This window comes from Cryptotermes secundus, unplaced genomic scaffold (genome assembly GCF_002891405.2).
Source record: "Cryptotermes secundus unplaced genomic scaffold, Csec_1.0 scaffold181, whole genome shotgun sequence".
Taxonomy (NCBI): domain Eukaryota; kingdom Metazoa; phylum Arthropoda; class Insecta; order Blattodea; family Kalotermitidae; genus Cryptotermes; species Cryptotermes secundus.
Genome location: NW_019723906.1, coordinates 877,500 through 905,387, shown reverse-complemented (window position 1 = coordinate 905,387; position 27,888 = coordinate 877,500). Strand labels below are relative to the sequence as shown.

The following is a 27,888-nucleotide window of genomic DNA, read 5'->3' as shown; positions in this document are numbered from 1 at the left end:
TATTTTATTTTACTTACATCTGTACATTACTTTACACAGAAATGATGATATTTGTACATATAATACTGTGATGTGACTGGCACCACAACTACCTTAGCAGAGCTCTTACATGGAATGCAACATGATACGAACAAAAAGACAAACCTCCACCCATCCATCCACATGACAGTTCTGACATGGAAATGTACACTCAAAATGCCTAATGCTACGATGTGGACTACGGCACATGGTTTTAACAAGCTGGTAAGTACTGTAGGTTAAATGCACATTGTAAGGAATGGACAGACATAGCTGCCAGGGGTCACTTAGTCCTCTAGGTTGCGGAATGCCTGCTGGATATCTTCATGTAGCTGTTCAAAGTCTGCTTTAATCTTCTGTTCTCCATCTTTCACTGGGTCCTGTCAATAACAAAAATTATTACCATATATGGAACAAAAATAGATTTAATAATGATTTACTTTCTATCCTACAATGCTTTGCAGTATCAACTAGCTTCTTACTAAATCAGTTTAGCCTTGTCTAAAAACTTGTTAAAAACAGCTTCTTCACTCTTTTTCAGTGCAAATATGATACTGCTGGTATTAAGGTTCTCACAGCAATGACAATGAAGGGTACAATCTTCTGGGATATGACACCATACAGTCCAAACAAATTTATTGACATTCTGCCAAAATGTAAATGAACTTTTGCCAGACTACACAGCACTACATTCCAGACAACAGTACTCCCCACTTGTATTTGTTCTTAAACTGTTAATTATTAAATTCTTTTTAACACTTTTTTCCTCCCTAAGTACCAAAGGTCTGATTCTGAACTTTGAAAGACAGATGGTACCATAATGCTGGCAGAGAAAAAAGAAAATTTAAGTTTCTGGCATGATATCTCATACATACAGATGGGGTAATGCTATTACCTACATTTACGACTACTACAGGCACTGGTTTTGTGATACGTTTACATATATGTATAATCTTACCTATAGTATTTTCTTCCATATATGTTTTTAGAACACTTTCTGCACTATTTTTATATATTTTGACCTAATAAACTGTGATCATCTTGCACCCGTATCTTATTTAGACTGTTCAATATCACCCCTTCCACTTCTCTTTGACTGATAAATTCACACTCTACATCAAAGCACAGAATCACTCAGGATAGTGAACACCCTCGTCCACTGTGCATTCTAAATAAGCCACCAAACTTCATTAGTCACCAAATGCATACACAATATGATTATATTAACATGTTTCCAAACTGAATTAACATGTTACACAGCATGTACTCCTGAATGACTGACATGAACATTTTTCAAAATCAATGAGCAGCTGATGTAACAATCCTTCAATCGTTTTTTTTTTAACTTTCTAATGTACACTAAATGAAAATTACAAACTCGATGGTCTTGGTACGCAAGCAAACTATACTGACCAACTTTAGTGGACAGAGGGTGTCACTTGGTCAGCACAATGAATCCCCCATGGCCATTAATTTCGGTTTTCTAGACTGGAGCCGCTATTTCCTTGGAATAGCTCAATTATCCTCACAAGCCTGAATGGACCCCATTCTAGGCCCACTATTTCTCAGAAAATCTGGTAGTGTCAGGAATCTAACCTTGACCTCTGGATCTGTAGGCAGGAACTCTGACCACTAGACCAGAGGTGGTCATGAATGGTATGAAGCTTCTCAAAATAATGTCAAACAAAATTCTGTATGAAGTAAACAAAATAGAGATTCATCAGAAATGAAAACCGTCACTTCATTATCCAGTTTTATGAGCAGGAATAATAACAAGGTGTTTCCCATAATGTGGCATTTCTTCTTCATTCCAAATAGAAATTTTACATCTGTAATTTCAATATCTTGGAGTTCCTTAAATTATGTGATGGAGGTCAAAGTTTTTAACACCAACTTCAATTTCATCAAAGCCTGCTTCTGAAATTAATTAGTTAGCAGTATGTACTTCTGTCCATAAAAGTTCATCAGTTCCATGAATACCTGGTACTTTATACAAGATGCATCTAATCAGAGTGGCATTTGAATCTGAAATTTAAACATTCTTGTCCTTTATTAAATTTATCTTTCAGAGGCTGGCAGTATTTCTCCTAACCCATGTAGCATACATCTATAGAAATTTCCATTTTTTTGTTCTGTTTCTCACCTCAAACAGCTCATCAGTTTATTCTTTTATTTCCCATATTTCACATTTATCTCATTACAAAACCTGCTATCATTGTAATATAGCCTGCTTCCTTTATTTTACTAATTTAAACCGCTCTTCTATGGAACTTCAATTAATTCTGCAAAATCTTATGATGGACCAGAACCTCTTAAGCTGCAAAGCAATATGACAGACTGAAGTTTCTGACATTTTACAAGAAATATGATCTGAACTGAGAGTTCCAGTGTACATGGCCAAACTGAAAGGAATAAAATTCTGATGGTGGACATAACTGATGATGAAATTCATGGTATAAATTATGGTAATTAGTATAAAGTTATATCAGGAAAAGCATCAACAAAGTGTTATGTAGTAATCAATGAGATTATTAGACCATTTTCATATTCATAAGAAGCATAATAGATCATTGAAGGTAGCAGTGCAGGGGCTGGTTTTTATGGTCCACCCCTTACATACATATTCATGAAGAGAACATGCCTGGAAGACCAGAGTGGAACAAAGCCATGAATGGTTATTCACTACATAGTAATGTCTTCTTTACTGGCATGACAACCCTGTGTGGGTCTTGGCATCCTCCATGGACTGGAAGTTTCGTAACAGTAAATTTTTCTAGGGCAGGCTCATTAGCCCCATGTCCAGCCCCCAACCTGGAGGACCAGGGACTATACCTCGTCTGACCCCTACACTGACTTGTCTGGCAAGGGTGGCTCTACTAGGAGCTTACAATTCCATCAGCACAGCTCTCTAGGTCACTGGGGCAAGCAAACCTCTCCAAAATATGGCAGTAGTCCTCAAAAATTAGAACCAAGGAATGCTTGTCCACAATTCAATAAACAGCAAAAATCACAAAGAAATGCTAATATTAAGTTTATATATTGAAAATATTAAGCCAAAACACTAAGTATCCACAATGTATCATAAACTTACTTTACAGAGTCCATGATCTGAGTAATGAACCAAACACATGCATGGAATTTATAATTTATAACAGTTTTTGGTGTGTGTTAAAAATATAGCTGGGGAATTAAAGGTTATACTGAAAATGTAACACTTCTAGGAGCTAATATAAGCCCTCAAGGTACCAACAAACACTTGTAAAAACTTGTTAGCTACAAGTACAAGGTTAGGTTGTGAACAGTAACATTTCCAAACTTCATGCTGTACAGCAGACCTCACAACTTCCAGTAAAGTTATGCCATCACATCACACACCTTGAATTTCATGGAGGACAACTGGTATAGAATCTGGCCCATGCTATCTCGGATCACACCCCAAGTGATTTTGTTTTCACTCTGTGCTGTTGACTCCACAGCATGTCGTGACATATCATAGAAAGCTATTATATTCTTCAGCATGCCCACTGTCTTGTAGAATGGGCAGAAGCGATCATATGGGGAATAGCTGAAACATAACAAAAAGAGCAAACTACTTGAGAAGTGCAACCTTCTTTCTATTTATGATCCATTTTAGTATTATTCTCCTATTTACACCTATGACAATATGCACCTTTGATTAGATCATAAGCTTATGTTCAGATATTAATTTAGATTCAGAGACAAATTTCACTGCCAAAAGAGAAAGACGTTTTTATAGTTGTTTTGAAGTGATCATAAGAAACACACCCTAAAGCAAATTGAAAGTATAACAAGGGAAACAATTTTAAAATAAAGATTCAGTGAAAAATACAAACATTATCAATGTACTGAATTTATTAAATGAAAACATAAGTACCTGTTGTAAGATTTGAGGCTTTCACGGCGGTGACTATGAAGAAAGCAGTCTTCCAGGATTTGGCACCGTGTATATGTGGTGTTAACCGACGTTTCGGAGGAACGTATCGCCCCCATCTTCAGGGTAGAAGAAAAAGTATAAGAAATCTGCAAGCGACAACACCGTGAGAAACGGTACCATTTCTCACGGTGTTGTCGCTTGCAGATTTCTTATACTTTTTCTTCTACCCTGAAGATGGGGGCGATACGTTCCTCCGAAACGTCGGTTAACACCACATATACACGGTGCCAAATCCCGGAAGACTGCTTTCTTCATAAGTACCTGTTCTTTGCCAAGGATACCATTGCTGTCCTTTCAATATCACTACATACAGCAGATAAAATTTTAAGGAACAAATAAGACTCAAATTAAAAAACCAATGATCCTCACATAAAAAAAAATCCTAAAGTGAAATGAAGATTCAAATCTCATCCAAAATTCAACTGCAATACTTGCATACAGTTTCAATAACAGTGCCTACCAAAAATATTGTCAAAGTATGGAATAATGTCATATCTTATTATATACACTATTAAATCAGAGGTAGGAAACAGACTGTCAATATTAAAATATACTGCTACTAAAACTGTAAAGGAATACCACTTAAATTATGAAATTGTACAGTCACATAATTAAGAAAATGGGAATGAGAATTTGCACCACATCCATAAACTTTATCACAATACTTGTGCAGCACTTTAACAGTCACAGCTGCCTTACATATCTGGGAAAGTATGGTTCAATTGTCATAATATCTTTGGGTGTTCTCTATTACATCAGTACTCGTAGCTGGAAAGATGAAACTGTTAAAAAATTATCAGGAAAGTTACACAACATACATGAACACACACGTGCACACAAAATAAAATATATGAAGCTTAAATAGGGCAGTGAACAAACATCAAAGTGTTAACATAGCTCTCTGGCTAAAGCGGTACCCTAGAAACCTTTCACTGTGGCATCCAGAAATGTAAATTTCTTGCATACTTTAAGGATACAGAATTACAGAGAAATGAGAAAAGAAAGCAACAAAGAACATATGAAAGATCAAGAAAATTAAAGGAACAAAGAGACAAATCAGACAGTGATATACAAATTAGCAAAATATCTCAGTAATATGCAAATTACTTTAAAATGTTGGCCTTTGGTACAGTTCTGATCTGAATATAGTATAGCTGGAATACACTGTGAATAATTTTCTGTTGGAATAAATCTGTCTATTCCTTGACATTTCAGTTATTACACAAATCCTATCCTTTGCTATGACTGACATCTTCAATAAAGATTTAGTGATCTTTTTCATGTTTCATAAGCATTTTTGTGAATTTTTTTTCTTTCAGTTTTAATCTTCAGTAGAAATAACTTTACAACATTGTTGATTTGGTTGTAGATTCCACTGAACTTCAACCTCCACAGAGTAACCACTGGACAAAAGGAGGTCAATAAGCATCAAAGAGGGGGAAGTAAAAATTTTGTTTCTCTCAGCAGACATCATGAATCATAAGCACTTTAACTCCACTTCATTAATTACAATAAAGCTCTAATGATTATTTGCTGTTTTATATTTATATTTATATGATATTGTGGAGGGAGTGGGAAGCAGTGGGGATCACACTGCCAGACCTTAATTTTCCTGTCGTTCAGTTGAAATATCAACATTCCCCTCTTCTGGATTATTTGAGAAACCACTCAGCTGACATCACGGAAAAGTGAATGAAATGCCTATATAATGTAACCATGGAAGTTGTTGCTAGTTCAGTTCAATGTGGTGCAGAAGCAGAAATCTCATGAACCATTGTTCAGTTAGTGCAATGTTAGTGAGTCAGTAAGTTAGTTGATTAGTTTGCAGTTCATTTCAGTGACAAGACAAAAGAGAAAAGAGAGGAGTGCACTGACTGAGTAGTAGAGCTGCAGCGAAATAACTGGACGAAGATCTGACCTCAAGAGCATAAGTGGTTATAGAAGGTTGGACAGTAACGTTCCACAAGTTGATAAAATACTTATTATCAATAATACCACACAAACTGAATGCAAAAGGAAGGTGGGTCACATGCTAAAAGCATGCACCTATCATTCACCAAAGGTTCCAGGCCTCTTCCCTCTTTATGCATCTTCTAGAAATGATGTGTGCTGCATCCCTTGCATGTGCACAAGACTTTTCTAGAAACATAACTTGTATCAAACATTGGTTGCAATGCAAGGACAGAGAAGGTGAATCTCACTGAACTTAGAAGCAGTGTCCAGTGTTCATGTGCGGAGAAACAGTTCATACTATGAGATGAAAAGTTGGTTCAGTGCTGACAGCAACAGAACACAAGAAAAGAGCAGTGACGGTATGATCAAACAGTAGTGGGCTACACAAAGTGACATTAAATCTTATGTGGCTACTGACAGTCCCAAAATGTAACAAATATCACAATATACTGGCACAACAGTTTCTAACTTCTACAGCATTACATGTCATGCTTTAACAACAGAAAGAGATAGAGCAGAAAGAAACCTGCTACATCTCTTTCAAGAAATGCAGGCTACACACCTACACCAACCACAATGGTGTATTCAGACTAGCAACACGTGGTTCTTACTGTCAATAAATGTGCTTTGTATCAACAAATGGCACCAATGTACCTGTTCTGCTGCAGGAAGTCATCCTTCAGTAACTTGGCAACCTCAAGGGTGATCTTGTCTGTCTCAGCAAGGGACGCCTTGCCAACAAGCTGAACGATTTCAGACAAGTCCTCCTCTTCCTGAAGAATCTCCTTTACTTTGGTTCTCAATGGCACAAATTCTGGGTAATTCTTCTCATAGAAGTCATCCAGAGCACGCATATACTTGCTGCAAGAATGATGGGAAATGTGCACTCCTTTCTCATCATACAGCATGATATCAAGAATAATGGCACAAATAAAACTCATTAAAAATGCTCTTTTAATGGCATGCAGCTTGTCTCATAATTCAGCAATATGAAACTTGTGTGTTTTCTTATTATTATTATCTCTTTTAGATGAGCTTAAAAGTTATGCTATTCGGCAAAAAGCCTTACATTTTCCCACATTTTACATTCGTTTTTTTTTTTTTTGGTCATGGCCAAAGTCTCATATTTTTTTCCCTGGACCAGTCTCAGTTCCTTGAATGACAATTCAGATTTTCTACTGGACATGACTGCCTTACAAAATAACATACATTCATAGAACTGGAAATCTTGATGTATCAAACAGCATGCTTCCCAACAAGCACACAGAGATTAATGCAAACTATCTCCTGAAGTATGATGTTCTATTAAAATTACCTGTAAGAAATCAGCCAGTTGATGGACGGGAAATGTTTGCGCTGTGCCAGCTTCTTATCAAGGCCCCAGAACACCTGCACAATACCCAGCGTGGCAGAGGTAACAGGGTCAGAGAAGTCTCCTCCAGGAGGTGACACAGCCCCCACAATACTGACTGATCCTTCACGATCTGGGTTACCAAGGCATTTCACTCGGCCTGCACGCTCATAAAAGGACGCTAATCGTGCACCCAAATATGCAGGGTAACCACTAGAAAAGGTACAAACCCACACTCAAATAATCCCACAAGTGACTTACTGGCGGATAAAATATATAATGACATACTGTCATGTGGAGACAACAGTGAGCTGAGAAAATGCACAAGATATGGAAATGATACAGGATGCCTACTTTCCTTTCAATTATTCCATCTTAAAATAAAACTACAGGTTGAAGTGCTACTTGTACTTGGGCAATCTGAGCATAATATTCACCATTAATAGATTTCCAACATGAAACAACCTTGTTTCTGCCCCTTCAAGTTACTACTTTCCACATTAACTTTAGTTCAGGACTTACACATATTCTACAGCCTACTACCACATGCCTAGCTATGACGACTTGTTAAAATATAGTGGAAATCCATTATTATGACATTACAGCAGAAGATTCATCAATCTGGACTACCACAATGTCCAAATTTAATCTGCACTTCATTTGACAGGTTAAATTGATATACTGAGTGACACTATGAGTTTTGAGGTACAACTGAAACAATTTTTACAATTACATTCTTTTTATTCTTTATAGGAATATTTCCCTCTTCATTGGTGTCAAACTGTCAGAACTCTAATACCATAAGGTAACACAGATCCTTCATAGTGTATACTACAAGACACACATACAACTCACCTGTCGGCAGGCATTTCTGCCAGTCGTCCAGAAATTTCTCTCAGAGCCTCAGCCCAGCGGGATGTAGAATCAGCCATCATGGATACATTGTAGCCCATGTCACGGAAATATTCAGACAATGTAATACCTGCAACAAGATATACTGAAACTCAGCACTGCTTCACAATTACAGCAGATGCACAAACAGGGTAATTTTAGTTCCTCTGCTGAAATGAAATAGGACCTCATGATATTCTCTTCACACTCTCATGATTTTGAAAGAAAGTGCTGTGACCTGCCTGAAGCACTATCCCAGCATCTGCCTGGAGGGACTAAGGAAAAATATGAAAAACCTAAGTGAAGATGCTTAAGCCAAAATTCCAGCTAAGATTCAAACTGATTACTCTACTTGGTGCATTTGTATCATATTCTGGTAATGCATTTGTAAGAAGTTAATACAGTGAAAAGAAATAGTCACATATCATGGCAGAAATGTTACCTTACATTTAACATTATTATGTCATTGGAATAAATACTTCTTACCAAACTGAAACTGATTGACTTGAATCATGACAGGGTCCAATACCACTGAGAGCTGTATACATGAAACAAAGTATTCATTAATCACATTTTAATGAAAAATTCTTGTCAAAAAAAAAAACACACACACACACACACAATACTTTCACAATTAAAATTACCTGTGTAGATAGAAGCCTCTCGGGCAGCAACAGGCATATTTGATGTGTTGGCAACAAGAGCTGTTCGCTTCATGATTGATTCAGTATTGCCTTCTATCTCCACTGTCAGCTCAGGGAAATCACGCAGAACCTGCAAAATGCGATAATGCAACACTCAGCCAACTAGACTGCATGCATGCATGGTTACAATACTGCAACACACAGCAAACATACTTCATTAAAAACGTCAGTAATTCAGATGAGAGTGAACAATGAATTTTGGAGGATGTGGAAGGAAGCGGCCACGACCCACTTTAAAGTACTGCCACAAATTTGACTGGAGGCACTGACTAAAACCATAAAGGACATCAATCATGGTAACTGACTTACCAATCTAGATTCAAATCAGTACCTCCCCAATACAAGTCAAGCTTTACCACTTGACACAACTTGCTCTGTATAAAGGACATAAAATCAGAAATAACAAATATACACAACATATAAGAATACTGCAACCGAATGCAGGTGCAAAATCATATGAACCCTTGGAGCACAAAAATGTAGAAGAGATTGTAGAACCAGCCAGTAACACTCAGTACGTACACAGTTTTATGCCTGATTCCTGAAGGCAGCTACAATAAATCAATGAGCAACTTCAATTACTGTCAAGAAACAGAAAACAATTTTTGATGCACACTCTCAAATGAATCTTATATAATGTTAACACTTTGCGGACCGCGCACGCATTAATACATTTTCCGCTTTTAAACATGGCGGACCAGTCACGTATTAATACGTTTTTAGAACACGATAAGTTGCAACACACTATACATCGCTTTGATGCCACCCAGCTTCCACGTAGCTGCCTGCAGCTGCGTGATAAGCCTCTGGAATGTTTGCTGACTAATCAGTTATGTGACCTCGCTGTAACTGTATGCCCCTGCAAAGGAAAATAAAAGTCTTTATTTCTTCAAGCTGTACGTAGCAAGCTGTCAGTGAGTAGTGCAATATGCAAACATATGATCCTGGGAAACTTACAAAGTATGGCCTACTTGTTCATGTAGTTACTGAAAGCACTTCAGGCTATATTGGAAATTTAGATTTTATTCTGGTGAAGGAAAGAAATTACAAGAAACTACTCTTTCCATTTTGGAACCCTATCTTGATTAAAATTACCATGTCTATCAAGACAATTATTATAACAGTGTGGCAACTGCAGAACACCTACTTTCGAGAAAAGTACGTGTTTGTGGAACAATTAGGGTGAACAGAGGCCTTACTCCAGATCTGAAAGAGGAATGTAAATCCCTGAAACGTGGTGAAACCACATGCAGGAGGAAGGGGGATATTCTTCTTCAGTCCTGGAGGGATACTCGTGTTGTGAATATGATTTACACAATTCACAATTCGAGAATGGTTGATGTTCAAAGGAGACATGGACAGGTAAAGAAGCCTGTTTGTATTTCCAAGTATAATATGTTCATGAAGGGAGTTGACAGAGCCGATCAGTACTTGGCCTATTATTCTCTTCCTCGGAAAACAGTAAAGTGGACAAAGAAAGTTGCCTTATGGCTTATAAATTGGGCCATTTTCAATTCATTTTTGGTTTTCAAAAATCTAAACCCTCATTCAAAATTGAAATACAGGGCATTTCTGCTGAATGTGGCAAAAGCCTGGGCTACAGACCACACTGTGGTGGCAGACACAGTCTTAGTGCGACCGGGCCCGTCTACTCCCACTCCACACAGGCCTCATGTGGACACCCCTGGGCGACTCTCGGGTGATATGCGGAAACGTACCCTCATGAAAATTGTGAACAGTGAACATTCCAAGGGGAAGCATCCTTCTAGGCAATGCCGTGTTTGCGCAGTTCACAAAAAAGGGACTATGACTGTCTACATTTGCAAGTGTGTGATGCCACTTCACAAAGGGGAATGTTTCCAGAAATATCACACTCTCAAGCACTTCTAGGAGCATTCGTATGTGTTCTCCAAAAATTTTTAAAGTGAACAGTGCACAAGTTAGGGTAGTAGGTATAAAAATGACTGTCCTCAGTGTAACCGTCCCACTGCTACGCAACTTAATTTATTGTAATCAACTTTATTAATTTGAAGGCTTAATTGTTCAAAATGAAATGCAGTGAACAAGGGTAGTGAGACATAGGTCAATTCTTGTATGTAAGAGTAAGCGTCTTCCCAAGCTTACAACAAGAAACAGGAAGACACCCGTCAAAGGTTTATTAGTGGAAAGTTGTGTTGGTGAACGGTTAAAGAAATCTTTTGTAAATTCAGTACTTGGCAGTTTGTGCATGCCAGAACTTAAAAAGAGTGAAGTTTTTAGGGCCCAAGCGACGCTTAAGCATTTGTCACTTTCTGACAGAAATACGCTGGAGTCAAAAATCCTCAAACGCTTGTAAGCTTTAAACGGAGTGGAGGAACATGTAATTAAGATACTCCTATTTTTCAAAAATAGCCGAAGAATATGCAATTAAGATACTCCTATTTTTCAAAAATAGCCAATCACTGAAATTTAAGGGTGTGACAGGGCAGTGACACTGGTGAAAGCCAGGATTGAATGTCAGAGGAAGCGTCATGTTTTAGCATCAGTCGGAAACCGGGGGTTGAAAAGACTAGACGTAAAGTCGTAAACCGGGGGTCGAAAGAAACAGACGTAAAAGGTCGAAAACCGGGCTCCGAAGGAAATAGACACAAAATTTTACACACGGGGCTCCGAAGCAGTTAGACATAAAAGTTACTGATATTGAAGTTGTATCAAGAAGTGGTTAAAAAAAGTGTTCAATAATATAATTTGTCTAAACTAGAAATGTGCTTTTAAAGTGGTGTTCATTTATTCCTTCTCTGAGTTGTGGCCCGTTCAAGGCTCTGAGATAAAGAGACCCTCAGCTCTACCGAAGCAACGAACCTCACCTCCTTGTAAATCAAAAATAACCCTGAGATAAATTTAGCACAAGAAAGAAGAACCTACTAGTGGCGACCAGCGTGCGTGGAAGAAGAAGAAGAAGGTAGGAGGTAGAGGGAGAGAAAAGGGCGGTAAGATCAGGGTGATTTAAATATTTAAATCACCAGTCCGCAAAGTGTTAAACAGTGGCTGTAATAATAATGCAAATGTACAATATTTAAAACTACTGTGAGAATGCTTTTCAGAACTGAAGTCATACCAAATTATATAAAAACTGTCTTAGAAACAGAGATAATTTCACAAAATACTGGAATTTTAAGGAATAACTTGACACAGCTTACTACCTAGAAAGAATCGATTAAATCAATACTATCAGTAACGAACTTGCATGTATTCCATTTTCAAGAGACTTCAAAAACAAAAATTTGTGGCAACGCTATACAACACAAAGACTTGTAATTACTGGTATACCTTTCCCCTCTTATTTACATCTGCAGTTCTGGGGTGTGTGGATCACAAGAAGACCGAAGTAGTAAAGAAATGGAGAAGATACTAGATACCCACCTCGGACATTTCATTGCCTCTCTCCCCGCACCCTACATAAATGATGACATCTGAGTTGGAATATTTCGACAGTGACTGTGAGATAACAGTCTTGCCACACCCAAAGGCTCCAGGAATGGCAGTGGTGCCACCTTGCACACATCTGCAACAGTCAAGCCACAGAATATAAAAGTACTGTAGAAAATACAACAGCCCAACACAGTACGGCTCATTAAAACACAAATTTAATACATCACATGTCAAGACTTCTCACATCAAAAAGACAGTGGCCCACTGCTAAACCTGTAACTGGTGTTATGGTTAATATTCTGCATGTACTCAAAAACCTGTTTATCTATGATTCTACACTTTTATTTCAAAATTAACACATAAAATTCAAGAAATTCAAAGCACTTCAGGATACAAGGTGTGGCAATAAAGAAACCGGATTCATGCTCTAACCCTTTATTAAAAAAAAATCAGACAGTCGAAATGTTATCCCCTTCAATGTAGTCCCCTCCCCGATCCCTACACCGCTCCATGCGAATTTTCCACTGTTGGAAGCAGTGCTGCAGGTCATCTTGTGTTATGCTCTTCAAGAGTTGCGTCGCTTTTGCTTTCACTGCATCCACGGACTCGAACCTGGTCCCTTTCAGCGCAGACTTGATTTTTGGGAAGAGAAAAAAGTCGCACGGTGCTAGGTCCGGAGAATACGGTGGATGTTCCATCACTGGAATGTTGTTTTTTGCCAAATACCTCTTCACAGATAGCGCGTTGTGTGCTGGCGCGTTGTCGTGATGAAGAACCCATGAGGCATTCTTCCACATGTCTGGTCTCCTTCGTCGCACACGTTCACGGAGGTACGTCAAAACATTTTTATAATAAACCTGATTGACAGTCTGACCTTCAGGCACCCAATCAATGTAGATTACCCCCCGGATATCGAAAAAAACAATCATCATTGCTTTGAATTTGGACTTGCTCATGCGCGCTTTCTTCTTCCTAGGGGATTTGGGGCTCTTCCAATGCATGGATTGTCGCTTAGTCTCTGGATCATATTGAAGAATCCAAGTTTCGTCACACGTAATTACGTTTTGGAAGAAATCAGGATCATTTTCAATGTTTTCAAGAGTGTCAACACAGCAATTCACTCGATGTTCCTTTTGCTGGGGGGTAAGGATTTTTGGCACCACTTTAGCACACACCTTTTTCATGCCCAGATCGTCGTGCAAAATCTGTCTAACACTTTCCTTATTGATGTTCGTAAGTTCAGAAATTGCTCGAATGCTCAGTCGACGATCTCTTCGAACAATTCTAGCGACCTTCTCCACATTCTCTGGAGTTTTCGCAGTGGGAGGACGGCCCGATTTTGGATCGTTCCCGACGTTTTTCCTACCCTCCATAAACTTCTTAAACCACTCGAAAACTTGCGTGCGAGATAGACACTGATCACCATATACTTCTGTCAACAAATTGTAAGTTTCAGTGGCAGATTTTCCAAGTTTTGTGAGGAATTTGATGTTAGCACGTTGTTCTGCATTAGCACTCAGCATTATTCCGACGGAGCTCAGAAACACGATCCGCTTCTAACAATGGTCGCGGCCAGACTAACCGATGCACGTGAATGAAACTTTGTGTGACGGTAGAGGGAAGTCCAAGGGTCAATGCCCTACCCTCCTCTTCGTCAATGACGTGGCCGGAAATGAGTCATAAAAGTAATCCGGGTTCTTTATTGCCACACCTTGTATGTCAGATTCAAAATTATTTTCTAGCTTCCTGGAGAATGTATCAATCCAGGAAGCAAATGTTACTTTATTTCTCTTCTTCTTTTGGGAACAGGAGACTGGAGCAAAGCATGCGATCCTGCCAAGACAGTAGTGCATGTGAAAGGTATAGGTATGTAAACATTTATCTGACGCTTTTCATGGTCACAATGGGTTGAAAAAAGGGGGGGGGGACAATTTATTCCCACTTCCTTTTAATTCTTCTCTAGAACACATCACCTCCACCCCACCGAAAATAGCAGAAAGGATTGGAACTGAATGACCAGGTACATATTTATACTGATGTTAATTTCTCAATTTTCATAGTTGTTATAAAATATGACAAGCCTGTGTCACCCTTTTACAGTAATCAGTGAAGTTCTGCTTAAGTAAAAAGAATAAGTGTCACAGGCACAGAAACCCCTTGTGCAGTTCCTTCTACGGTCATGCAGTAAATTACCACTGCACTGCTGCACGCAGTACATTTCTATTTCAACTGAATACTCTGTACTTTCCAATACTTAAGATCGGGGTATATAAACATAATTTTGCCAGGTTGTGGTATGGATGTGGAACATGGTCTCTTATTTTGAGGGAAGGACACAAACTACAAGTGTCTCAAACCAAAGTGCTCAGGGAAGTAAAAAGGATGATGTGAGCATAATAGAATATTACGTATCAAGAAACTTCATGATTTGCATGGGATGTTACTAAAATTGGTGTTGCTTTGATGGGCTGGGCATGTGATTACTATGGGGAAAATGAGGAATGCTTTCACAATTTTGGTAAAAACCTCTTGGGAAATGGCTATTTGGAAGACTGAGAAGCTGATGAGAGATGAATGGCTAGAACTGGCTGGGGATCATGTCCAATGGCAGGCTTTCATGTCAGCAGTGCTATACCTGTGGGACATGTTACCACACTGGCAGCACATAATTCTGGGAGCTATAACATGCCAAAAATAAAGACTGCAATGAAGCTAACGGTTAATAGAGAAAACTATGTTTTGAGAAAGTTCACAATATATTCTTCTCTTACGGGAACAGAGAATCCAACACACGCTGACCACATAGCAGTGGATAGTTGGCAGGGAGCTTCTCTGTCACGGGCCGGGGCTGACGTACAGGCCACACTTGCAACATAGTGTATTTGGAGCGCTCCCCATCAAATTCTGTCTCCAACACTATGTCCTGCAAAGGAAGTGAGGATTTGTTTGCTTAAAACATATGTGCTTCATCTTGCTACAGCTGAAGTATTTCTAAACATACGATAATAAGGCAAGGTAAACTTGTCCCTGTGCTTAACTAATTAAGCACTATGCCATGAAGGCATATGGGGGAGTGCGTGTAACAGATCCACATTTTCTTGAACTCAGCACTGGTTGGAGGTGAGTGTCAGCTTCACGCCCTGGCCATTTTACCCCCGGTACCCATTGGATAGCAGCTAGGTGGTCCCCAGAGGCGGTCTGGACAACATGGAGAAGAGAAAATTCTTGCCCCCATCATGACTCGAACTCTAACCCTTTCCTCATCCAGCCTGTAGCCAGTCGCTATACCAAGTAAGCTACCCCGGCTCCTAAACCTATGATAATACGAATATGGAAATATTAATTTTACCTGGCTTAAACAACACACAACAAAGATATATGGAGGAATGGAGGTAAAGCTCATGTATTCTTAACACATTTATTGCCATGATCCAATATCAGAATGCTAAGCTTCTAGGCGAACCACTTTTCCATGAAAACTTGATTTTGAGCTCAAAACATTTGAAATAGAAATGGAAGAGAACAAGCAAAAAATAATCAATACTTACTGGACCAGCAGTCCTCGAATGCCATTTATCAGCTACATAAAAGATTCTATGAGAATGGCATATTGTGCAGTAAGCAACTATTCACCACGTACACTTGCATGCACACATATATGCATGTGCACATATGCTTACACCATATTTGACCAACTCTAAAATTATCACAGTTCCAGTGGTAAATTTTAAGGAAAAATTACGATTACACATCCAGACAAAATTCTTGGGTACAATCCTTCTGCATAAAGGTAACATCTTTCCATTTTTTAATTCAAGTCAATTTCAGGTTCAACGACATTTTGAACCTTGCAATTTGTGTATCCATAGAATATCAATATCAAAATATTGCCACTATCATGATTTTGACTGTGGAGAATAAAAAACGTTCTAAACATAAAATCACATCTGAAAGATCTTCTCTTATGGAATGTACCTCAAAAGATGAACCTGTAGTCACAATCTAAAAGCTCATAAAATATATCAGTGCAGTCCATACACACCATTAAAAATGGTATTATTATTATTATTATTATTATTATTATTGGAGGGGGTGGGTTTCCCCATGCACCGCGACTAGTAGTCTATTGTACATCCCCCTTTGATGTTCTACCAGTCTCTATACCCTACCGGTACTGGTGCATGCCATCAGCCCCGACTCAACCAGCGAGTTGACCCTCTACTGGCTCAACGGTACCTGATGCTTCCCCCATCTACCAGAGGCGTTAGAGACTCTTGTTGGGCGGTAAATGTCCGATAATTTGGTTCAGAGGCCTCCTTGAGACATGAGGTTCTTTTACATGCCATAAAGCTACGACACGGGACCCACGGCTTAAAGTCCCTCCCGGAGGACTTGTACTCTGAATTTTTCCGCCCTTAAAAATTCCACAACCTCCGCTGGGTTTGAACCCGAAAAATGGTACTAAGTCAAATGCATCCTTCATCAAAGTAACAGCAATCAGAAAACCAAAACCTGAAATCTATGATACTGTTACTTATGGAACTTAGAACACATACTTTTCAAATACCTCTAAATCTAGACAGAGGTTGTCTACTATATGTTTGTTTCAGACTGACAAAAGGGAAATTAAAGTTCTGAAATGAACCGTATATACACTGCTAACACTTACATCAACTGTATAATTGCCAGGAGAAGCAATGTAAGTGACAGTACCCTTTGCCCGTGGGGGCAATAACAATTTGTGCTTCACAAGGGTGTTCTCATGAACAATCCCATACAGGTCACCTCCAGTGATGTGGCTTCCAACCTGCAACAGACAACAGGACCACTCAAACACTTGCATGGCTCCCAGCCTGACACTTCAATGAAATTATTTTATTCTCTTTGTCAAACAAGTAGGCAAATTAAATACTGGTAGAACACAATTTGTAGAAGTACAGCAATCAAACAAAAAGACCACAAATATAAGGCCATTTGCTTCATCATGTAAAGAAATAAAATATGGTGTACCTCAGGGTTCTGTTTTAGGACCCCTTCTGTTCTTGTTGCTTATAAACTACTACTCTGTCCAAAAAGTATCCAACCTTGGGCCAGGAAAAAAGTTCTGTATCTGGGTGGTTACAATACCTAATCGCCTTCAAAGTAGGCCCCTTGTGACTCCACACACTTAGCCCAGTGGTCCTTCCATCGCTGGAAGCAATTCTGGAAAGCTTCTTTTGGAATGGCATGCAGCTGCACTGTCGCATTCTGTATGATGTCCTCACGGCTGTCAAAATGGCAGCTCTTTTAGCGGTGTCTTCTATCTTGGGAACAGCCAGAAATCACAAGGAGCCATGTCAGGAGAGTAGGGAGCCTGGCAAACCTGCGGAATGCCGTGCTTGGCCAGGAAGCCCTGGATCAGGTGTGATGAACGAGCTGGGGCGTTGTCATGATGCAGCTGCCACTTGCGTGCATCCCACAGCTCCGGTCTCTTGCGCCGAACCACATCATGAAGATGGCAGAGGACTTCTTGGTAGTACTCCTTATTGGCAGTCTGGCCTAGTGATGCGTACTCATGATGCACAACACCCCGGTAATAAAAAAAAACAGTCAGTATCACCTTCACATTGCTCCAAACCTGTCGTGCTCTTTTGGGCCTCGGGGATGTTGGATGCTTCCATTGTGACGCCTGGACCTTGGTTTCTGGGTCATATCCGTACACCCATAACTCGTCACCAGTGATCACAGTCTTCAGGAACACAGGATCCCTGTTGGCGCACTCCAGGATGTCCTGCACGACCTCAAGACAGAGTTGTTGCTGCTCCGGCGAAAGCAGCTCGGGCACAAATTTTGCCGCCACTCTTCGCATGCCCAAATCCTCAGTTAAAATTGTGTTTGTGGAACCTCTGCTGGTCCCAACCTCATCAGCAACTCCACGGATGGCCAAACAATGGTCCTCCATGATCAGTGTCCGCACTTTTTCAATGACATCAGCATTTCGGCTCGTTGATGGTCTCCTGGAACACTGCTCACTGTCTGCCAACATACAGCCACGTTTAAAGTGGTTGAACCACTCTTTCATTTGAGTGACCCCCATTGCATCATTGCCGAAAGCCTGCTGAATTTTGTGGACTGTTTCCGCTTGGGTATCGCCAAGTTTCTGACAAAACTTAATGCAGTATGACTGCTCCAAGCGTTCCGTCATCTTGAGCGAAACAAGAATACGACGAACACGTTACACCACTTTGCTATCTGGCAGCCACAGACGCATCCGGCAGTGTTGCGAGTCAGCAAAAAATCACGCATGCACATGAAAGTCCCCTCTACCACTACACTCAGTTTCCCCACCCCTTTGGCCATTACTTACAGTGGAAAAAAATAAAGTCAGATACTTTTTGAACATACAGTATTTGCCTCAAGCCGTTCAAGAAGCTAAGGTGGTGTTATTCGCAGATGACATAAATATATTAAACTTAGAGAAAACCCTCCCACTGTTAAAAGAAGAATCACTAAAGTCATGAAACAATTACAAAACTGGTTCCTAACAAATAATCTTATAATAAATACTGAAAAGACTAAAGCAATACTACTTCAGGGAAGAGGATCTAGTTTAACTCATGGACCCATTCTGTATTCAAAAAATAGAGAAATAACTTAATCAATTTAAAATTTGTAGGTATTTATATCACAGATAATTTAAGCTGGGCCACTAATATACAATATCTCTGCCACAAATTAAGCAAAGCTCCTTATTTGATTAAATCCATAAGACTCTCAGTAAGTTTACTGGTACTAGGAAGTTTTTATTTTACTAAATTTGAATCTATACTGAAATCTGGTATTATTTATGGGGGGGGGCATAAACAACAGTAATTCTGTCTTTAAATTACAAAAAAAGAAACAAGGTCTAAGGCTAATTAAAGGAGTGGAAAAACAGGGTGTCCTGTAGAAGTCTGTTTGGTGAATTTAAGATTTTAACAGTAACTTCTTTATATACAGGGGTTGGAGCTTTAATAGTGGCAACTATTTATTTACAACTGATACAAAATACACGCATGTTTCGAAGTTTTACTGTCCTTCAATGTAGTCACCAGCATTGTGTACAACCCATTGCCAGTGATATACCTTTAGCAGCACCTGTTGTGTTGATAGTTCGAATTGAGCGGTCTACTGCCTGAAGAATCTCTGGAACAGTTCTGAAGTGAATGCCACGAAGTGGTTCCTTCATCTTAGGAATCAAGTCAAAGTCACAAGGGCTTAAGTCCAGGGAGTATGGTAGAAGGTACAGTACTTCCCAGCCCCATCGATTGAACAAATCAGCCACAGCATGCGCTGCATGTGGCCAAGCATTGTCCTGCAAAATGATGGGTGGGTTCTGCAGAAAGTGTCACCGCTTCTTTCTTAAAGCTGGTTGCAGGTTGTGTTCCAAAAATGAACAGTAATACTGCAGATTGATGGTCTGCTGTCGGGAAATGGTATACATTAGGATAACACCATCACAGTCGTACATGAGAATCGCCATAACTTTCACATTGCTGGGGTTCTGATGAACTTTTGATTTTTGTGGTGACCTGTAATGACGCCATTCATTCAACTGGTGTTTCACTTGTGGCTCGTACGATTTGGCCCATGTCTCATTCAGCATAATGATATGGCATAAGGAAGCGTCTCCTTCGCGCTCATAGCGCTCCAAGTGGTTACGAGCAGCATCATATTGTAGCTATTTCTGCATTTCCATCAAATCATGCAGAACCCATTGAGATGGAATTTTTCTCATGCCCAGGCATGAAGAATGTGAAGCATAGTCGTATGTGCTAATCCTGTCTCTCAGGCCTGCTCATGAATCGTATGGCGTTGATAACTCTCCAGTAGGGTGGAAAGAGCATACACTTCTTCTTCACTAACACTAGGACGACTTGGCTGAAGCATGTCTGCCACATTTTGGCGTCCCTCATTGAAGGCTTTTAACCACCTTGCCACTGTTCTGTAAGGCAATGCAGATTCCCTGCAAGCCTCTTGAAGACCTTGATGATACTGTCGTGCTGTATGGCCTCTGGCACATTCAATCTTTATCCAGCTCCACTGTTCCTGTTTCAAAAACATTGTGACACTACATTAGACCGCCAGCTAACACGAGGCTCTGTTCGTCTCATCCCTGTGCATGCGCATGATGTGGGAGGGGAGAGTCCAGTTGCTCTGAGTTAAGGTAGGTATGTAACTAACATGTGGTATAAGCAACATTATTTGGTTCCGCTGCATAGTGTTTCTACAGCAGTGTCGCCACTATTAAAGTTCTAACCCTTGTGTGTGTGTGTGTGTGCGTGCGTGCGTGCGTGCGTGCGTGCGTGCGTATGAATGATCTTATGCTTTTTAAAAAAGAACAAGATCTACACAACTCATTATTCTGACGTTCACAAGTATAACACTAATGGAAACCAGGATTTGTATGTGTAAACATGCAACACTGTTCATTGCAAAATATGTGTAATTAACATGGGAATTAAAATACATAATTAAAAAGAACAGAAAATTTTAAAAACAAATTAAAAAGTTATTTATTACACAACTGTTTTTATTCTCTGCAGGAGTTTTTTAATAACAATGATGGATGGTAGTTTGGTGGCTCGAGTTGGTTCTGATGTGGTGTGGTTGTATATAGATGGTATATAAGTGTACGCATTGCTTTTACTTGGATTCCTGGGCGATGTCATCCTCAATTGCTGGCTTCAGCAGGCGGACAAGGATCCTAAGATGACTGTATTGTTCATAGTCTTGTGTATCATTTTGTACATTTTTAAGAGTTCTTGACTTGTAGTGTTTTAGATGGCTTGAGCTGACTTGTCCACCTGTACTTAAGTAGCAGTTTATGGATGTAAATAAATTATTAATTATTCCAGTTCTCTTGCATTTTTTTATTCTCTGCAGGAGTTTTTTAATAACAATGATGGATGGTAGTTTGGTGGCTCGAGTTGGTTCTGATGTGGTGTGGTTGTATATAGATGGTATATAAGTGTACGCGTTGCTTTTACTTGGATTGCTGGGGGATGTCATCCTCAGTTGCTGGCTTCAGCAGGCGGACAAGGATCCTAAGATGACTGTATTGTTCATAGTCTTGTGTATCATTTTGTACATTTTTAAGAGTTCTTGACTTGTAGTGTTTTAGATGGCTTGAGCTGACTTGTCCACCTGTACTTGAGTAGCAGTTTATGGATGTAAATAAATTATGAATTATTCCAGTTCTCTTGCATTTTTTTATACAAATTATGGTTTAGAATTATGGATTCCAACCTGTGGGTCATGAGGATGTCTCACATGGGTCACAAACAAAAGTACATCCTACACCATAATTGTATTATGTAAAGTTACTTGCCTTGGAAAGAAGTGCTTAAAACTATTTCAGGTACTTTTTTCCACACAGTACAAGAATAACTCATAATTTAATTTCTCTGTGCCACTTATGATTTTCCACATAAGTAATATACATCAGTTCTTAATTCTATATTACACTGTCTTAAAATGAATATATATCAAGTACGTAAGTGGCTGGTCTAGCTGCTGTTTGCTCTTTCATCCATAATAAAAAATATATTATTCTCCATAAAGATATATATAAATACAAACCACTCCATCCAATGTGACATGTAAGTTTTTACTACATTAAATCTTATCTCCCTTACATGTTTCGGTCCTTGCAGGCCATCTTCAGAGGGAACATCATTACAAACTGGAAACTACCATCACAATAGGTGTTTTGATTTAAAATACATACACTTATATCCTATAGTGCACAGTACGCATAAAGTCGAATGTTTCACAATCACAGCAGCTTCTGGTGTTGTAAAGATTTAAAAGTTTCTAGATGTTATTTAAAAAACCTTTATTGTCCTCATCAAGACAGACAGGCGGTACAAAATCTGCCCAATGCAAGAAGGACGATAGGAGTATGGACACGAACCTACGTGGTTTAAAAAATTTTAACTATTGACAATAAAGGTTTTTTTAAATAACATCTAGAAACTTTTAAATCTTTACAACACCAGAAGCTGCTGTGATTGTGAAACATTCGACTTTATGCGTACTGTGCACTATAGGATATAAGTGTATGTATTTTAAATCAAAACACCTATTGTGATGGTAGTTTCCAGTTTGTAATGATGTTCCCTCTGAAGATGGCCCGTAAGGACCTAAACATGTAAGGGAGATAAGTTTAAACGTAGTAAAAATTTACATGTCACATTGGATGGAGTGGTTTGTATTTATAATTGTTAGTGTGACGGACCAGAATGAAACAAACCAAATTTCTCCATAAAGAATTTCAAGACAAAAAACCTTAACTGGATTTAAATTAGCCCTACAGGGATGTGGGGAAAAAAGTGTGCTTTAATTTCTATCACATTATTGAATTACTTTGATGTTTGTAGGAGCAAACTCCCATTCTTGTGTTCTGCTCAGAGATGGCACATTCACGCCCTTTGGGATGTATATGCTCTTTGTTAGTTCATTGATGTCCTTCAAGGGACGCTGAATACCATCAAAAATGCTCCCCAAAATTCCTGGTCCTAATTCCACAGACAAGGGTTTCCCTGTACGGAGCACAGGATCGCCAACAGTAACACCTGATGTTTCCTCATATACCTGCAAAGTTAAATACACAGACATGTTAATGGGTCTGAGTAGCTGGCACTGAATCAGATTTATTTTATCATTAGTTCCAAATCTTCCACATATCTGAACATTTTTGGTGCTGCACTGATTTTTGGCAATGAATTAAATATTGCAACATATGTACCTTACAAAAATAGAGAGTGCTTGTCTGATAGAGAACAATAAATTTACTAAGTCTAGAGAACTCTGGTATAAAAATTTATTACATGCAACCATGACTCTAGGAACTGGCAGCACACAAGGAAAGAAAATCAGAATAGGCAAGGAACAGACAGTCAATGGTGCTTTACGATCAAATGTCTTCACAAGTGCACACAAAAGAGAGTATTCACATTTCTACCTTCAAACTAAAAAGACAAATCTGGGTAGTAAAAAAGTCTCAGCCTTAGTTTGGGGGCCAGTTCCCTTAATACAAGCTTTCTGGAGTTTGCCTTGGTCTGTTTGGGGGTGTAGTGGGGCAGTAACTTCAAACCCACCCTCCAGATAATTTTTAGTTCACAATATACAATTCTCATAACTCATTCTCTGCTAAATAGTGTTTGCACATGATTCTCAGCATAATTACAAGTTTATATAGAACCTAACAACTGATACATTCAAGGGAAACAGTCTCTTCTGAATCACTGTAGTGTATTCCTCCCTATAATAAGCATTAGAGTGAAAGTAAAGGTATCCCTGTTACAGACCGTGGAGGCCCATAGGGTTGTGAGATGTTGAGGTTCCCACATTTTCTAGACATTCACATCATAGATGGCGGCAAGGTTGTCAGCCCTACATGCTGGCCGCCCTTTACCCCCAAGAATATTCCAAGAATATTCCTGGTACTCATTTCTGTTAGAGGGTGAGTTGACCCCAGGGCCATAGTGCGGCTGGAAGGATTAGGTCAACTGAAAAAATCCAATGACTTTATCGAGACTTCAACCCGCGACCTTCTGGCTTGTAGCATAGTACCTCAACCAACTACACTACCATGTCTCAGCCTTCTGGCTAAAATCAAAGTGTAGTAAGCATTAGAGTAAAGATCAGATTTTGTGCTCTACCAGATATTTCACACCATTCTACTGTTCACAAGTACATGCCTCACTTTATTTTGGGGAACGTTTGTACACAGTGAAACATATACATATTTGTTTCTACCTTCATTATCAGAAAAAATACTGAGTGTAATCTAATTAAATTGTAAGTTTTCATATGTAATAACATTTTAAAGTTATCTGTTGCTACTATGTTATGGTTGACAAAGAAATTTGTATATAAAAATATTCTCCTGCATAAAATGTTAAATACCAACAGCCAACACATAATTTGGCAAACTGTGTTACTTAATTATTTGTCAATTCAACAAAACCTGAAGAGTCTCTGACTACAAGAAACCCAGAAAGAAAATCATAGGATTTTGCAATAGGTGAAATAATATGTATGTCAACTTACTGTGCAAAATAAAGAGTGAAAAGGCCAAATATTTTCTGAGACTGGTTAGAAGAATACTAACCTGAATAGTCGCCATATCACCCTCCAGTCGAATGATTTCACCCACAAGCTCAAAGTAGCCCACTCGAACCAATTCATACATAGCAGAGCCCGACATGCGCTCTGCCGTGACCACTGCCAACATAACCCATAACATACGAATAAAAGTAACTAAATATCACCAATCATGCACAGATACATATCCTGCAACATGTCTGTATGAATACCTAACAAACTCCATACAGCTAAGTTCTTCCTTAGAAACCAACACTTGCTCAGTCACTCAAGAAATTTCCAGCACTTCATAGAACTTGAAGGTTCAATGCCATGTCCACAAGAGCCAACCTGGTTGCTTTTAATCTATTCTGGCAATAATTGAACACCACACCAGTTCTCCTGTTCTGTATTCCTCGCATATTTTCAGGCTCTTGCCTGTCTTTTCTGTAAATATGGAAACTTTGCTAATATTGGAATTATGCTTCAGAGGGTTTGTCTTTGACTGGCTACATGGTCATGTGATGTGGTGAGGAATCTGCATATTAATCAATACTTCTACCAAATTGCAATTTTAGAACTGGTATCCACCTCTCCTACTGCTATCTTCTCATCCTTCTCCACTCTACCCTTGCAATGTCAACCGTGCCACGCTACAACGTGAAATATTAACACTATACTCATACATTACATTCTGAGAGTAACCTGAAAATAAAAAACAAAAAGGAAAAGCTATCCCTGTAATAGGCCGTGAAGGCCCACAGGGTTGTGAGATGTCCAGGCTCCCATACTTTCTAGACAGTCAGCTCACATGTGGTTATAAGGTTGTCAGCCTTACACAGCAGCCACCCTCTAGCCCCCAAGAAGATTCCTGTACTCATTTCTGTTACAGGTTGTGTCAAACCCAGGGCCGTAGTGCGGCCCAATCCAATGACCTCATAGGGATTCAAACCTGCAACCTTCCGGCTGTATTATAGTGCCTCAACCAACTACGCTACCCCGTGCCCCCAACCATAAAATTACCAAAAAAATCTCCAACTACCAAGAAATGTAGAAAATAAGCATATAAAAATGTAAGAACAAACTAAAATATATTGATACAGAATGTAAAAAAGTAATATAACACAAACACTCATGTCACATACAAACCACAACAATTTCCAGAAGAATAAATCCAGTTCTTAAAATTAATTTGTCTCTCTGAAGTAAAATATGTAGGTCAGTCAAAAGTTCCCAGAATTCCCCTGCAGACGGAGAACGAGCGATAAGATAGTGCACACACTGTTGTGGTGGGAAGCTCAGCATGTTGGCTCGCAGGCGCAACAGGTCTGGACAGGTTTCAGTGTGCATGTTACATTGAATTAGACATGAGTGTTGGTTATTCGGCGCAATGTCACAGTTCGAACAGCGTGTGAACATCAAGTTCATGTGCAAATTGGGAAAATCTGCTTCAGAGATGCTAGCTGCCCTGTAGCAAGTTTGCGGTGATACTGCACTATAGAAATCCACATTTACAACAGGTTTTCTCGGTTTAAGAATGGGCAGGAGATGTTAGAGGATGACCAGCACAGCGGGAGACCTACGAGATCCAGAACCAAAGAAATGACTGGAAAACTGCGATAACTGATTTGATGTGACTGAAGAATGCCCATCACGGAGTTGGAGCAAAAAGTTGGTACTGTTACTGGCCAGATGCGGTTCAGAGGAAGCAGCGCGACAAGTGGCAGGGACACTGGTTTCTACATCACGATAACACACCGAGCCACGCTTTGCTTGTTGTGCAGCAATTCCTCACCGAGAAAAAATTCCTGTCATTACTCAACCACCGTACTCTCCAGATCTCGCTCCGAGTGACTTTTGGCTGTTCCCTACTCTGAAAATGGGACTCAGTGGGGCATGTTTTGCAACCATGGAGGACATCAAATCTAATGCGATGGCTGAGCTCCCGAAGATACCAAAAGAAGCCTTCCACTGCTGCATCCAACAATGGCAGGATCGATGGAGCAAGTGTGTGTACGTGCAAGGGTCTTACTTTGAAGGTGATTAGGTAAGTGTTGCCATATGTCCTACCAGTAGAGTGCTATACCACCATTCCAGGAACTTTCTGACTGCCCCGCGTACACACCTGTCACTACTTGAAACCAGACACACTTTTATCATGATGTTCAATATTTAAACACAACAGCTTATAGACATCCCACCACAAAAGTTTGAAAAGGCATTTTTCCTGCAAACCATTACTAACACCACTGTAACTTACCTGGTCCAGACACAGCAAATACATAACCATATTTGGACTCTCGGTCCTCATCTTGAATCTTTGGAAGGCTTGGTGACATCTTTCCTCTGTAAATTATGACTTATTAGTGCTGCATATTCAAATTCTTTGTATGTATTAATTAACGAATTTCACTCTTACAATTAAGTGTGGAATGTGGTTTCAGCCTCATGCCATTCTCCATGGTGGTTGTCAATCCTACAACTACTACTTAAATTTATTACGTATGTCTAACAGAGGCCAGCTTTGCTTTGGGGGAAGGCCACGCCATAGCTCAAGTGGTTATTCACTGGCTTCCCACCGTGGCGCCCCGGGTTCAATCCCAGGTCTGGTCAGGTGGGATTTGTGGTGGACAAAGTGGCGCTGGGTGGGTTTTCTCTGTGTACTTAGGTTTCCCCTGCCAATCTTCATTCCACCAAATTCACCATCAACATAATCACCCGGAGCAGGCTACAATAGGCCAATCAGTGGCCGCCGTGTCGAGTGGACCCAGTTGGACTCCACCCACCACTAAGAGATTTAAAAAAGAATGCTTTGGGGACCGGAATTGTATCTATACCTTTATCCTTAAAATTATGTTGATTCCAGAACGAAATAAATGCTTCTTCCTGTAAAGAATAATGCAGCTGAAACTACCACAATTGTAAATGGTGCAACCGATTTTCTCACACGATAAATGTAGGTCACTGGTACACCAAGGCCAGTAAGAAACTTTAAAGAGTTCTCCATCTCTGAAGGAAAAACGGATTTTTTTCGGCCCTTCAAGAAAAATGATAAATTCAAATAAGATTTAAAATTAAAATATGATGATGTATTCGAAACAAAAATACCTGTTACTACTTCCCACAATTGACTTGCCCAGTCTTTATGTCAATGTTTTATTACACAGAAGCCCCTAATATTTTAAAGCTTCAATGTTAACAGCTGTATGTTACTCACATAATACACAATCAAAAATAATTTCGAGTTACACCTAGATACAATTACCCAAAACGCAAGTTTTCGTGCTCTTTCATACATGTCACACACAATCTGCTGAAAAAAAAAGCGAAATTTATTTCGTATTATGAACTCTCTAGAGGTAATCTTACACACTTTGGTATAACATAAATCTTAAAATAACTACCTACTGAAACTTCACTCCTCCAAACGAAGATCACAAGACCAGGCAGCTGACACTTCAATTAATACGAAAGTCATACTGCTTCAACTTTAATTC

The 27,888-nt window shown here is 39.4% G+C and overlaps 1 protein-coding gene across 2 annotated transcripts; it reads right to left on the bottom strand.

Moving 5' to 3' along the window:
• LOC111861955 (V-type proton ATPase catalytic subunit A) lies at positions 1-27,882 on the bottom strand. 2 transcript variants are annotated; one of them, XM_023846947.2, is made up of 13 exons: positions 27,796-27,882; positions 26,652-26,737; positions 24,420-24,532; positions 22,670-22,897; positions 16,953-17,090; positions 15,055-15,206; positions 12,275-12,416; positions 8,813-8,942; positions 8,133-8,259; positions 7,242-7,490; positions 6,581-6,787; positions 3,394-3,583; positions 1-398 (listed from the first exon to the last, which is right to left on the bottom strand). In XM_023846947.2, the coding sequence occupies exons 2-13, from the start codon at positions 26,728-26,730 to the stop codon at positions 306-308; spliced, it is 1,848 nt and encodes a 615-aa protein (XP_023702715.1). In that variant the 5' UTR covers positions 26,731-26,737; positions 27,796-27,882; the 3' UTR covers positions 1-305. The 2 variants fall into 2 exon arrangements, with proteins under 2 accessions (XP_023702715.1, XP_023702716.1); XM_023846948.2 differs by having other exon boundaries at positions 27,800-27,882.
• Between the last annotated feature and the right edge of the window lie 6 nt (positions 27,883-27,888).